Source organism: Paramormyrops kingsleyae, chromosome 8 (genome assembly GCF_048594095.1).
Source record: "Paramormyrops kingsleyae isolate MSU_618 chromosome 8, PKINGS_0.4, whole genome shotgun sequence".
NCBI classification, from domain to species: Eukaryota; Metazoa; Chordata; class Actinopteri; order Osteoglossiformes; family Mormyridae; genus Paramormyrops; species Paramormyrops kingsleyae.
Genome location: NC_132804.1, coordinates 30005420 through 30020852, shown reverse-complemented (window position 1 = coordinate 30020852; position 15433 = coordinate 30005420). Strand labels below are relative to the sequence as shown.

At 46.8% G+C, this 15433-nt stretch overlaps 1 protein-coding gene across 4 annotated transcripts in view; it reads right to left on the bottom strand.

The window, feature by feature from the left end:
- Window positions 1-3327: 3327 nt before the first annotated feature.
- Window positions 3328-15433, bottom strand: part of rassf5 (Ras association domain family member 5) — a 32556-nt gene continuing 20450 nt past the window's right edge. For 3 of the 4 annotated variants that reach the window (XM_023832392.2, XM_023832393.2, XM_023832394.2), the window contains 4 exons: window positions 6589-6690; window positions 6019-6271; window positions 5633-5748; window positions 3328-5109 (listed from right to left, as the gene is read on the bottom strand). In XM_023832392.2, coding sequence (XP_023688160.1) covers window positions 4966-5109; window positions 5633-5748; window positions 6019-6271; window positions 6589-6690 — 615 coding nt within the window. In that variant the 3' untranslated portion in view covers window positions 3328-4965. Of the gene's footprint in view, window positions 5110-5632; window positions 5749-6018; window positions 6272-6588; window positions 6691-12332; window positions 12520-15433 lie in introns of those variants that run through there. The other variant, XM_023832395.2, reaches the window with a different exon arrangement.

The window sequence follows — 15433 nt, the reverse complement described above, 5'->3', positions numbered from 1 at the left end:
CTGCACAGTGGTAACAAGGCATGATGGATCCATGTTCTCATTCTGTTTACGCCAAATTCTGACTCTACCATTTGAATGTCTCAACAGAAATCGAGACTCATCAGACCAGGCAACATTTTTCCAGTCTTCAACTGTCCAATTTTGGTGAGCTCGTGCAAATTGTAGCCTCTTTTTCCTATTTGTAGTGGAGATGAGTGGTACCCGGTGGGGTCTTCTGCTGTTGTAACCCATCCGCCTCAAGGTTGTGCGTGTTGTGGCTTCACAAATGCTTTGCTGCATACCTCGGTTGTAACGAGTGGTTATTTCAGTCAAAGTTGCTCTTCTATCAGCTTGAATCAGTCGGCCCATTCTCCTCTGACCTCTAGCATCAACAAGGCATTTTCGCCCACAGGACTGCCACATACTGGATGTTTTTCCCTTTGCACACCATTCTTTGTAAACCCTAGAAATGGTTGTGCGTGAAAATCCCAGTAACTGAGCAGATTGTGAAATACTCAGACCGGCCCGTCTGGCACCAACAACCATGCCACGCTCAAAATTGCTTAAATCACCTTTCTTTCCCATTCTGACATTCAGTTTGGAGTTCAGGAGATTGTCTTGACCAGGACCACACCCCTAAATGCATTGAAGCAACTGCCATGTGATTGGTTGATTAGATAATTGCATTAATAAATTGAACAGGTGTTCCTAATAATCCTTTAGGTGAGTGTATATATCAGTGTTTCCCCTAGATTTACAGCTGGGGGGGGGCAGGAGAGCGAGTGCTGCCATCTTCACCACCCTGGGAGTGTTTAAAAAACCCCGCAGATATTGTGTACATATATAGTGTCTGTACTAACTTTATTCTCAGATTCTATTTTATGCCTCAGTAACGCTGCTGTTTAGGCATCATGGACATAACCAAGCTCCATAGTGGTTAGTAAAGCTATACGTCTTGACCTTCCACATTGGATTAAAAGATTCCACATTGATTCAGCCAAAAGTTACTTTACTGTCATCATAATTATCTAATTAATTCTACTGCCTAAGCATGCCTCCATCGCCATATTAAGGGTTAGGGAACATGCCCCAGGGTTCGATAGTGTTCATATCCTCGATAACGTTAATGTGTGTTAATGGCTGCTGTTTATTTATTTATTTATGTAAAGGGAACGACAAACCATTCATTATACGCATGGCCGCGTATGTAAGGTTCGATGAGCCTAATTTTAGAAATAATTTAGATTTCTTAAGATTGCGTGAGTGTGAATTCATGCCAGATGCCTGACAGTTGGCAACCATTCTGAAAACCCTCTACATTCGAACCTTCAGGATGCAAACTTTAAAAGATGTGAATGTTCGTGTCCAAGAGATTAAAAATTTTGTTAAAATAATTGCAAAATTATGAATTGTGCCAGAATCTCAAATGTTGTGGCAGCGCTTTTAGTTAGTAAGTTAGTTCTCATCTCGTGATACAGTAACATAGGCTCGCTCACTATTGGTAAGCAAGATCAACTGACTGAAAACAATGGAAAAAAGAACTCAGTTGTTGATTGTTAAAATGCACAGAAATCAACAACAGAAATAGAAACATTAACTTTTAAACGCATTTTCTTATGTAAATGTTTCAATAGGAGTTGAGGAGAGAGAGGTAGGCTAGTTCGATAATTGTAAACAGCGACATCTGCTGACGGAAAACAATGGAAATAAAAAAATAATTCTCAGTTGTTTCTTGTTAAGTGTGCGGTTATAAAAAATTAGGCAGATAATCATATTTGAAAATTCAACAGCGCCGTGGAGGTAAACATTTCCCTGCGCAGCCGCTCATTTTCTGTGGTTGTTTTCCTCCACAAAAGGCTGCATATCCTAACTGATGGAACTTTGTGCAGGCAGGTCTGATAATCCAGATAAATGGGAATCAAATTCTCCAATGGGAAAAATGTGCATGAAGGCAAAATGAATCACAACTTGAACTTGACCAAAATGATACTCTATAGTATGTGAATACAATATCAAGATAAGGTTAGGTAATAGGTATGCCTGGAGACCAGTTTTAAGTGGATGTAATGATTACATCACAGGAAGTTGTGCTTGCAAAGTGGTGGCAGACAAACAGAAGAGACAAAGAGAGGCGAATTAAATAAATTTAAGAAATAAAATGTGTCGTGCTGTTGGTTGCCAAAATATAAATTCCCAAAAGCAACAAGCTTCATTTTTATAGGATACTGTAGAAAAGAGGTCTAATATGGCATACTGAATTAGCCCTACAGTATAAAATAATATTTAGCCCTATAAATAACCTACATTTTTACATAGACATTTTAACATTTTTATATACCCTTATAATATAATTTATTGTAATGTTTATTTTAAATTAATTTTCTATTCTTACTACTACTGTAAACTAACAGTATTTCTTTTGGGGTCAATGATGTCTCTATCATCCAGACATTTATCTATCTAGAAATTATAAGAACAGCAGTAGTAGCCATGTGTCATGCCCCGATCGTCCGCTCCTCTTGTGTGCCACGCCCCCTCGTTAATCGCATGTGGATTCCCCGTGTTTACCAGCTGTTCCTGATCGTTGTCAATTAGTCCATTGTATTTAGTCCGCGTTTCCGTTTGTTTCCCCAGTCCGGTCATTGTATTGTCAATGTGTTTTCGCCTGCCTTGTGTGCAATTAAACCCGGTGTTCCCATATTCCTGGAGTCCCGTCGCTTGCTTCCGCCCTGTGTCGTGACACCATGCAAGTGCAGTATGCAGTCAGTATATAATTGTTCAATTTGTTAATGACTGTCATGCCCAGCTTGTACGATCCTCGTGTTTGCCACGCCCCCCTCGTTACCTCTTGTGACTTCCTGATTGTACTCACCTGTTGCTTGTTGAATTCAGCCTGTCTTGTGTATTCTCCTTTATTATCAGGCTTATCTAAATATTAAGCATCAAAATTTTACACAGCTTCTCTGTAGTCTTGCCTGAATAGGTGAAACAGCTCCTGAATTTGTCTGGGTCAAAAGATGAGATCAGCATTTTCACAGACCATACGTAGATCACTCTCTGTGCCCAAGATACTTTCCATCACTTGCTTAAGAATCTTAGATATGTGCAGTGAAACTGTAGTGAAAAACAAAGTAAGTAAGGATTTTGGGTGAAGAATCCGATCCACTGTGGACAGAATTATATAAAGGATTCTATAAAAAATTCTATAAATATTTTTCATGGAGAAAAAAAGATTAAATGGGACAGCCAGTCTCACTCGATTTATCTCCACTAAAAAACCAGGACCAAGAATATTTGGAGGTAGAAGCAAAAGCAAGAAAAATATATTCACAAACCTTACCAAGGCACTTATAAAAGGACTGACATTTTTATTTCATTTTAAACTTATACATCTTAACAGGTACACATCCAATTCCCAAAAACATGAAGGCAGCGGGATCCGACTACCCACATCACCATGCTAAGAGTGAGATGGTTAAATTACACCTCAGTCTCTCCCTAGGCGCCTGGAAAGGGAAGGTCGGGATTGTCAGCTCATGGTGACTGCCCACTCTCCCTACCCCCACAAAGCAGAAGGTGGAAGTTGGGGATGTGGAGTGACGCGTGGGCCCTGGTTTGTATAGACAGCACACATCCACACACTCACATCAGCAGTAGTGCAGGGGAGTAGGCAGAGAAGCCTCCAGAAAGCTCAGGAGGCGTGGGGTGGGGGGCACAGAGCACGATGAGAGACCCCAGAGCAAGCAGATGTGCCATAAAGGTTTCAAGCATTCTTGGGATTTCAAAGTCTAGCCTTTCCTGCAATATGTACTGTTATACTGTATATGTGTATGCAAGGAATCATTAGCTTAATTTGTCTTCTATATGGTTCACAAACATCCAGTTACATCACACACCCACTATTCGGAAATACTGTATATACTGGCCAACATCCCGGTTCTGTCTGTCAATGGGAGATGGGGTTAGCTTTGGTGCAATTTCCATCCGGTGTCATTCTGCTTCAGTGGGATTCGAATCGCAGTCTCCGTTACCGCCGACGTGAAACACGTGGTTCCCTCTGCTCTACTCTGCGCTTATACCGCGCGAATACGGCGATCTGAACCACGTGCCTGCATCAGGCCACGGCACCATGTCTAGGAGAACGAGAGGCACTGGCACTTAGTGAAGATGACGGGAGCCACGCTGAAGCTGCCATACGACACCAGGAGGAAGCGAGATGTTCTGAAGGTTATCTACAACACCCCTGAACAGTCAGCGTTTTACACCAATCGGTGCTGCCACACTGCAAGGGCAATAAGCAGAAAATGCAAATACAGCAACATTTATATTATATTCAAAATGCACAACTCTGCAAAATTCATTCTCTCCGACCAAACGTCCGTCTGCATCCTGAAAAATTGGCAAACGTCAACATCTCAAAGGGTAAAATGAGTGCATCCATTCTTATATCGTCGCTATTAGGATTTAATGAAGTTATTTTTTTTTCAGTGCATCAGAGTGAGACAAAAAGCGGGTTGTGCTAATGGGTGCGTATCTTAGCTTTTTTTGGGGGGGGGGGGGGGAGAGACGGTCCACTGTGAGTTACTTCATGCCTTGTTTTCCTGGATAAGTTCTTGAGAATGAAACGTGGCTAAAGATGCACACTGTCTTCCCTGCTCCCGCTGCTGCCCCCCCATGCAGCACAGGTCGGGAGGAGGCGTGGGCTGTACAGCCAGCAGCAAGAGCCGGTCGCAGGAGCAGCAGATTCCTAACGGGGGGGATGTCGGTCTGCAGCTCCAAGCAAACTCCAGTGTGCATTTTTAACTGCGGAGACATGCCTTCATTGGCATCCTGTCTCCTTCTCCTCTATCGGTGCCCCAACCTGTGACCTAGGAAGGGGCCAACTGAAAGTGTCCTGAGTAGATTGCTCCACTGCTCTTTTCTTCCACGGTGGAGCGTCACCTCAATGCCTTTCTGGGAGCCGTGTGCAGGGGAGGGGGGGGGGCCTTAGCCCAGCTTGCCATTCAGCGCCTCCTGAAGCTTCTCCCGGTACTCCCCGTACTTCTTCTGCACCTGCCGCACACGCTCTTCTTCCTCCCTCCCCAGGATCATCAGGAAGTTGTGTAGCTCAGGCACCGAGAAGGCGTGCCACTGTAGGCCAGAGAGAGGGAGGGGCAGGGCACAGGTGTCACTCAGGGTCTCTCCTCGAATGGGACGCTGACTACGACTGCCTCATGTTGATTCTGCCATTCTCATTGGTCATCATAATCACATGAGCCTTGGAACAGCTCATAACTCATTGTCATAAATCGTCTTGACAAATATAGTATACAAAAAGTACACAACCTATCCACTTCGAGAACACGGATGTTTGTTATGATTGGTCTTTTGAGAACACATTTATGAGTCCCATAATTACATTGCATTTATTTATCAGATGCTCTTTCGTCCAGAGTGACGTAAATTTGAGGCAGATAGTACACAGCTATCAAGGAGACAACTTAGTGTGGCAGTTTGCTTTGTCAAATTACAATGTTTGAAGCCACTCTTCAGACAGTAAATCCAACCAAATCAGGATTCCTCTATAAATACCCTAACCATCACTGCAGTGGGCCGTGTGACAGAACAGCTCTCTCTCACCGGGCTGAATCTACCCCAGAAGAAGCGTACTGACCTCCACCTCCACCGTCTCGTTCTCCTTCAGGACAAAGGTCAGGCACTCAGGGTCCGGGCCGGCAATCAGCCGAAGGTACAGGGGATGCTCTGAAATGGCCAGCTTCTGAAAGAGATCTGATCCCAGAAGCGGGACCCACCCACACACACTCAGTCCTTGGCCGTTTCATAGAAAACACATGCAGACCCGGAGAGCAGATGAAAACTCTGCTTGAAGAAAGGGCAGGGATTGAACCCCACATCCTGTAGGTTTGAGGTAGCAGCACTTCTCACCCCACCTCCATGCCACACAACATGTAATCACTGTGGAATAACAAAGACCCCCTAAACTCATACTCTGGTTTTACTACAACCTATATGAACAGACTGCAGAGAAGAGTGTCTCACCCTGGCCATCGCGGTGCATCTGGCGGTACAGTGCAAACTTGCGCGGGTTGTCTAGCACCATAAACTTGGTCAGCAGGCCCTGGATGACCTCATCCACCGTGGTGCTGCTGCTAATGTGCAGCTGCTTGACAGCGTCCGACGGCAGGTAGAAGGAGGTCTTTTCCACGGCGTCAGCCCCGCCCCCAGGCACGGTCACAGGGCGCCGTAACTTCAGCTGGACCTTGATGAAGCCCGTGTAAACACCATCTTCATTCTGCAGGGGAGAAAAATGCTAAATGGTTACCAGACTGCAGTAGAGCACACTGGGATTGCTAGATATGTGGGAGAGGACTTAAACCCCAAATGGTACGTGACTACTTCATCCTTACAGAAGCATCATTTAAATTATGAGATTGGCACATACAATAAGAAATGTGGATTCAGAATAAAGTGGGTAAGTGTGATGAACACATCACAACCCATGACTGTGCGGAAATGGTGCTGGTTGGCCCCGATCCAAAAGCCAAAGCCAGAGCCACCCCTATGGAGGATGCAATCCATGCAGGCACAGCCATGGAAATGGGATCTTACCAGCTTCATCCCATTCTCAGTTGCCTTGGAGTTGTACTCCGCAATCCTGGCTGTGATCTCCGAGAGTGACTTTGGTTCATGGTCCTCTTCTTTCCCTTCACTCTGCAATTTGACAAAGATATAAAATTTAAATGGGAAATGGGAAAGGACAAGAGGCACTGTGGCCATTGGGGACCAGGTCATGGGGGTTGCTGAGTGGGTTAGGACAGGACCTGGAAGGGGCAGTGCTCTTTGACCACTGAAGGTACAGATCTCCAAGGAGATAATCTGAGTCTCAGCACTATCAGTCATTGCAGCAGAGACATGCAGAGAAGTAGTCAGTTTGCACCCAGGAACACAGGGCAGGGCATCGAGCAGGCAGGTTGTGCACTGGACTGGGTCGGCGGGGTGGGTGTCGACACCGACGTTGCAGGTTCAAATGCGTTATCTATGTGGGGTGTCCCAGGATGGATTAATCAGCCTCGTCAGGAGGGCCGCCCCTCACTTAAAGTACAGGTGGGATGGTGAGAGCAAATCCAATCAGCTCGTACCGGCGCGACAGTGCTGGCAGAACGGCCACCTGCTGGCAGAGATGCTCAGTGACGTTACCCTATGACGGGGACAATGGGACCCCACAGACAAGGACATCTTAGGCCTGTCAATACTGCCATTTAGGGCATCCTGCTTGGACAATTGACTAAACTGCCCCCACAAATCTACTGCCCTACTTACTAGAAGACAATCTCTACTCCACACACTCAACCATAACCTGAATCAAATGCTGCATGAATCGTGTGTGTGGGAGCCCATAATCCATAATTTATAGTGTATAGTATACAATTTGTTCTTGTATACATCAATATTAAAGAATTTTAAAATATCAGGGGTCGGACTAAGATGTTCCTGATTCAGACTCCAGGGGGCAGCAATGCTGCGCTTCAATTTCAGCAATCTTTGTGTGATTTCACAGAAACCTGCTCAAACCATTTTCACAGGAACTGCTGGTCTTATACACAGAGCACATGACTAACCAGCTTCCTCTGCAGAAAGGTAACACACTCATCCATTGAGTGACTGGAGGTCTAGGATGGCTTTCCTGGAAAGACCCTAGAGTCCCACCACGTTTCCAGAAGATTCCTCTTCCTGTCCTCGACTTGCATTTGCCCCCATTCCGTCCATGATCTTACTTCCCCTTCCTTGTTTTTGTATTTTTTTTTTCACACCCGGAATCTCCCTCCCCAAACAGGGCGGGACTGAGGGCAAACAACCAGCCGTTGATGGCTGTCACTATTTCTTTAGCTGTTTCACATGACACAGGTTTAACCAGAAGTTACTGTATGGGTGTCCCAACAAGCAGACCAAAGCCCACTCAGTAACGATTCACCTCAATTGCCCAAGGTTTTATAAGGTTGATGACATTACTCTCACTCATTCCATTGATCTAGTCCCTGCTAGAGACTGAAGCTTTTTTCATCCCTTGCTAGGGTTTGGGGTGGGGGGGTGTGAGGTTATGATTTCTAGAATGACCCTCCTTCGCCCTCCCCTCAGGCATGGGAGAGTAACAGAAACAGCTTCTTTTAGAAGAAAAATAATAATAACGGAGAACAACACAGCTTGACACCAAATACTGTTAACGAGCCGAAGACCGGATCGGCAATCTGGTTTCGTCTCCAGGGTGCAGCCGAGAGTGAGGCTGTCCACTGGACCGGAGCACTCCGTGTCCCTTAGCAACAGGGAATCTGACAGCGAGTATTTTTAGAAGCCAAAAGCATCCCAGGCGACGTAGACCAACCTTCCGCGGGAAAAGCTCGGGAAGGAAATTCCTACAGGATCAGATAGCATTCGCAAACCTTCAGGGTGGAAAAGACCACGAAGGCAGGTCTAAAGTGACGGCTGTCCTCTGGGTGAAGGGGGGGGTGACAGGCTCCTTTTAGGTCTACTGGGTGGTCGTGACCTGAAGTGAATATTTCACTGAATAAAAGATCCACCGATCCACTTTCCATTACCATTGATACTGCAGGATCATGGTGGTTTTAAATGCCACAGTGTTAAAGAAATTGTTCATTGTATTAGTGCTGAAAACAAGTGCTTATCTGCCCTGTGAATACAGCAACAATTATAAGCTGTAGCTCCTGTCATACTCATGTGACCCTTAGCAGGTATTTAGAGGGGTAGAATGTGTGCCACCGTGACTAAATAAGCAGGAAGGTTAAATGTCACGCTAGTTATGCTAAATGTGTGGAAAATCATCTTTAATTAGTCAGCCGCTGCAAAATGCCAAACTGTTTTACTGATGAGGCACAACTCAGTGATCTGTAAAGGGCCACGCATGGCTGACATCAGCTTCCTCGACTTTCTCTTAGGAAGGACTGGCTGCTGAGGATGGACAGCTTTACATGAGACCCCTGAGGTTTGGGGGCCTGTCTGCCACAAACAGGCAGTACGGATAGGGGAGGGGCAGAAACACCCCTGGCAGTGGGTAAACCCAAAACTGACCGGCCAGAGTCGATGCACTGGACAGTCTGGTTGTACAGGTGCCATTGACTGGGACTGCAATGCAATGAGTAGCAAGTTAGATTTTACAAAGCAGGTGAAAGTCGAAGCACGGAGACCGAAAAGCCGAACCATCAGACACGGATAACGTCAAAATGCCAGCATGGGACTTTCACGTTATCTGTTCCTTTAAAAATGCCCCGAAAATGTAACCATCCTGACTCGAGTCCATCTACTTCCACCTTTGTATTTTTTTTCCTGCTCCCTCTTGAGAAAATAAGCTTCCTCTCTTATAGCAGAAGTTCTGCATTTGTGGCAGAACAATGCAATGACCTCTACATGCCCAGCTCAGGGAACCAGGTAAACTTCTGCCCAGTTTCCTGGGTGACATTCCTGCGGTTCAAACGGACGCCATAAGCCACACTGCACTGCCGCACTGCAGGACGGGGGCATAACATGTGTCCCACTGGGACGGCCTCTGCAGTGACATCCTGTGGTACGGGGTGAGTGAATGCAGCCACATCACCAGCACTGCGAGTGGAAGAGGTGACAGGGCTTTGGTTATATGGGGCAGTGAGCTTCTCTTTGGAGGCAGCTGGAGGGGAGGGCGAGTGAAGGATATTTTCAGCATAAATTTGTATGTATAAGTATGAAGTTCATGGCAATAAGCACTCTGGGGAAAGAGGCATGGGACTCTGATCTACTCTACTTCTGTATGGTTTCAGTAGTGTGCGCCTGTAATCAGGTACCTTTGAAAGAAGAATAATACCTTTCAAACTGCTGAGCCTATTCACTTGTTTACAGACAGTATAACTACAGCGTTGTTAAAAATCTCATGGTCACTCTTTATGATATTTGGGAGCTTCTGTTGACTACAATCATCACAAACGGCATTGATCGTATAAACACATTTGATTTCTGCAACTGATGTTGATGCAAAAGGTTGGCTTTGTTCTTGCGACTGCATTCGGCATAAACGCGGCTGCGGCCTACTTCACGGCCTGCCTGCTGGCGTTTGTCTGACTGGCACTCCGGGGATGCCGGTCTGGCGGGAGGGGAGGCCTGACTTGTACAGGGAAGCACTTGCGATGAAGCAGAGAGATCTCACCCCCTCTTTGTCTGTCAGCAGATGCCCCCCTTTCGGCATCCATGGCCAAACAGGCGGGGGGGGGGCAACTTCAAACACCGTTTGGGCCCCACCTACAAAGACTGAGGATACAGCATGGAACAAGAAGCCCTATCAGCTCTTTTGATCAGTGTGGAGAATGCTTTGGGGCCTCTGAGAAAAGCCCTTCATGTCCAGCCCCTCTGTGTCTTACTAAAATAACTCCAAAACAAAATCAAAACACTTACTAACAGGAGCCACACCAGCAAATGCAGTTGGTATTGACTTATCCTGCCTGCGTCTGGACAACCAAACAGACCCCTTTACGAACTCAAGGCCTTTAACACTGATCAAACAGCCTGCGTTTATTTTACTCTTGTACCTGAACTTGGACTGCTCTACATGAAAGGGTAATTCCAGGATTTCAAAAGGAAACAAAAAAGTCCTAATGAAAATAAACGCCGACCGCCATTTAAAAACATTTAACTGATAATGACGACTGCAGATGGAGCTGTACCTCAAAGTCTCAACATATTACAGGGCTCAGGTCGTATTTTATTGCCCCTTGCTTGACCCCCAAACATTAATATACTTTAAACTGAGACAGAGCTGGCTGTAAAATAGCTAAATGTGTTGTGTTCCTACAGCCGCAGCCTGCTACGCCCTGCACGTTCTCCCACACGAGTGGGGCTGGCCAAATGAGGCCTTAATGACCCAAAGATCCGCAAACAAAAGAAGCCGTCCGCTCGCCCCGCTCAGTCTGAAGCCAAAGCAGAACCGCCACTCTTCTTCTTCTCTTCTTCTCCTTGGATCCTCCTTCCTCCAACTAGCTGGCCAGCTTCCATTTACAGGGCCTTTGCCTTCCTGCAGGGAAGGGAAGGTGGCAGCAGCGTGTGCAGTGTGGGGATGGTGTCGTGTTCAGGGACCTGCACGTGCTAATGGATGAGGCACTGTGACTGTGCAGCTCAAAAAGCGAAGCCCAACCCGACACACTAATGGAATGGCTGCCCAGGCTGAGCATTGCTGCCCTATCACTCCTAACAGGTCTGTACACCTTCCTGCTGACTCATAACAGACTAGCTGGGGAGGTAAACGGGTGGGGAGAGCAGTAGCGCTTTTAGCATGTCGGGATTCTCTTACAGTATAACTACCATATATTTGTTCTCCAGTATGGTTCTCTTCTCCTGAATCCATCTTTAAACTCCCATAAAGGTGGTGACACATACAGATTATCCATTTGTAAGATACTGCTGTTATTTTTGTCTATGGTGCTATTCTTGTTGCCAAATTTGTTGTGGGATTTTTGACAGCGATGCTGGGAGGGCACTTTATAATAATGAGCCGACCACAGCTATGACTATGGAATATTCTTTTCATGGGGTATATTAAATGAATATTACACAACCCTAATCACCATCAGGCAGCCCGTCGCACGCAAACCTGCCGGCGAGTGACACCCTGCCACTGAATCTGGCCTTTCCTTTCCTGACGGAGCAGCTGTCCCTTGAGCTTTCTGCAGATGACCAGCAGGGGGAGGGAGGGCAAAATAATGCACCAGCCCGATCGGGGAAGCGACTCAGCTGGGAGGAGAGACATGCACCCTCTGGTAGAGAAAAGCCTTCCTGATAAACTTGTTTAGACACCTTACTTCATAAGTCACCACGTGTCCAGTTCTGCTGCCATCGTTTGGCATGAAAAAAAATAGGTTTGAAACGATAAAGAGATAAGGTGGAGGCTCTGAAATCCTGGAACGGAAGCTGGGACACTTTGCCTCATTTCCTGTTACTGGAAGCCTACGTGTAGCGAGAGAGCGTGCGAGTCACACTTTTAAAGACGGAGAAACAGGAAGCTGTGCAAACAGCAGGGAGGCCTGCCTCGCAGGGCTCAGATCAGCGGCTGCCGAATGACCTCGTTTCGTTAGCTAACGAGCCCCAAAGTTATCCTGCAACAGGAATAAATCTGAAATGCGCAGCTATGCGCCCCCGTTACTGTGGTTGTGAGGCTGCCCTGCCTGTGTTACCCTCATCGGCGTGCAGATGCTCTGTCCCAGGATCCATCCCTGATAACTAGCCGCCCCGCCCGGTACCTTACTTTTACATGAGGAAGCACTTTCCGCACTGTTTGGATCACTGCACACTGAACCCACAAATACTTGGATGAAACTCACTTCCTCCTGCTGCTTAAGAGACTTCCCTTTTTACTTGTCACCTGCAGACACCCCCCGCCACCAGTCCGGAACCCGCTGTTTCCATGGCGATGAGCTCGGGTGACGTCCCAGCACGGACACAGCAGCGCAGACAGAGATAAAAATGCAGTGTGTGAGATGCCATAACAGGCTTTCTCAGCTCAGTGTGCTCGATACAGGAGACCTCTGGGGAGAGGCGGGGCGACTGAGCGCTGCAGTGGTCTGAATGGGCACCCCGCACGTCAGTCACCTGTCAGCCAGTCAGTGTGCAGCATTGCCGTAACTATGTATTAATGGCCCTGTCACTCGTTCCATAGCATCTGGTAAATGATGGTGAGAAAGAGCAGAAGAGAACGTTTCCTTTATTATTAACCTGATGTTATAATATATACCTGAGGTTATATATTCTGAGGTGTAAGTCTACAACGGAAGCCTTAGTGTAGTGTAGGTAAAGAGTCACAAGCCATGAAAATAGGGCACCAAGATCTCTGAGGTTATAAGGAGATTATCATCGATAAACTCTGCTTGCACACCCCCCCCCCCCCCAGTAAAAAATGGCTCAAGAAAGCTGGAGGAGAACATTGCACATTTGCCTCAGATTCTATCTTGAACCCTCCTGCCTGTAAGATGAACGTTGCTAACTAATTCAGAAGCTATCAGATGTAGCGGCTACCTGCACTCATATGCACTCGTAAGTGAAGCCCCGTATCCTAAACTGGCATACGCAGGTGGGCAGCCGTTGGGTTAACTGAAGTAAAGGGGGCTGGTGGGGGTTTATTGGTACCTGGAAATCCCCCAGTTCCACCTAGTCTCACGAAAAACCATCCACGACACGTCACAGCCAGTAAAGCCCAGCAGGAGGACGAGAGCCCCACCTCACTACCCCGAGGCCATCCAGGCATGCCCTGCAGGACAGGGCTCTGAAGGAGCTACTCCAGACATCCTCCAAAAAACCAATCGCTGCTGTCTGTTTACCTCGCTCCCCTCTACCAGTAACCAAGAGAGACTCGCTAAAAAAGAAAAAGAAAAAAAGACACCAGGGAAGTGAAGCACAGTGAAGCACAGTCATCCCACCTCCGCACAACGGCTCACCATTTTCACAGAAATCAGTTTTTAGGATGAAATCTGGAGCCATTTATAACTTCAAAAACAATCTCCTGGGACAAAGGGCATAGTGGCGGCTGATATTTGCCCATCTTGAAGGGTGTGCAGAAGGTCAAACCAAGCCACAAGACTCTGGTGCGAATAGTCGTGGTGGTGCAAGATCCCCCTTCTGGTGATTCTCACATAGAGAGAATGTATGCAGCTAAGACCAAACTGATAGCAGTTCGTAGAAGAGCTTTGGCTTAAAAGAGAATATATATTATGCCAAATAATTCCAAATTAAATGTGTGGCAGCATTAATTAAAATTTTATGCCGTTTTACACTTGTGTGCATTCCTGCTGATCCCAAAAACATTTATTTTCTTTTGTTTTTGAGGTCACGGCTCCATGCTGCCCTGTGAGCCACTTCTGATGTTTCAGTTTTTAGAGAATTACATTTGCATATTTTTCTATTCACTACAAACTGAAACGTTTGCATGTTCCTGTAATGGGATGTGATCCTGTAAATGTGCCCTCTGCTGGGATATTAGCAAAGTGTTACCCCGGGGAATGTTTAAAGATGTGTCTTTTGGAATAACAAGCGGGCCCAGAAAGGCGCTTCTGTGAACGGTAAAGCGTCCATACAGAACTGGCTCAGCCTCCTCCCAGCCCACGGGACAGTGAGCCGCGTGGCCTGAATTATTCATATGCGGGGCATGGAACACATGGCGTGTTTCCGAAACAGGAGCGAGAGCGTCGCGTGGGGGGTGCATCACAAAACAATGACGGGGATTTGGCAGATGCACATACGCACAAAGCCACGCAAACAAGTGGGGGGGGGGGTCACACCTGCCTGTAATGCAGAAGGAAGAGAAAGTAAGGGAGTGTCAGACCCTATCGGTCCCAGTCAGCCATGGTTTCCTTCCTATATTGCATGTGAAGGCAGTGGAGTGGGGTTGGGGGGGTGGGAGAAGATTAGGCATCTTGAATGATGTGTGCATGGGAAAGCCCAATGGTGGGGGGGGGGGGGGGCTGTGGGAGGGCTGGCAGAGACTGCAGGGTTAAAACAGCCTTCTCCATCTCGCTCAGCACTAATTCTCTCACGCCTCCTACGAGAACTGAAGCGAGGTGGCGATCACCCCCGAATGCCGGACAACAGCGGGGTATTACGCAAACACGCATGTGGCACGCTTGCCAAACACAGAGCCGGGCCGGTGCAGAGCACAAGAAGGATATCCCACTCAGAAGCTCAATGGCCCCACTGGAAACTGCGTGTCACCACACACAAGACGGCGAGCAGTGCAGGTGGGAACGTCAGGGCAGGGAGATGGACCCCCCTGGCTCCATAGGGCAGACGATACGCGTCTCTGAGCTCGGAGAGGAACATGTCAGGCACACCATCATGCTCAACACACTGGTTCTTACTCACATGGCCACCAGTATCAGATGCTTATGGGCAGTGGGTGTGTTAGACACAAAAAGAGAGTATGTTCTGCTCTGGTAGAGTAACTTGAAGAAACCCTATCCATCTCATGTGCTCGCTAAGTGTCAGTTGCTTAAGGGAAGAATTCTCTTCCCATGAAGATACAGCGCTACAGCTTTTGCCCATCAGTGTAACTGTCCCTGTCATCATCACCATAATCATCAACACTGTCAATATCATCACTGTCAACATCAAACTGTCAATGTCCGTCATCACTCTCATCATCAACACTGTCACCATCATCATCATCATCATCATCATCGGCATCACTGCCACCATTTTCAAACTACAGTGTCAAATCCAGAATGCCAAACGTCTTACTGTGGTAAAGCCAAAATACGAGAAGTTAGATTTATGTCAGAGGAAGCAGTACACAGGCTGCCTGTATCGATCTGAATGTAACGCTCTCCATTCTCATCCCCCATGAACCAGAACAGAATTAATTTATATATGTAAAAAAAACATATGCCAGTTTGATAAAAGCCCTAAAATTCCAAAGAGTAACAACCTCACACAA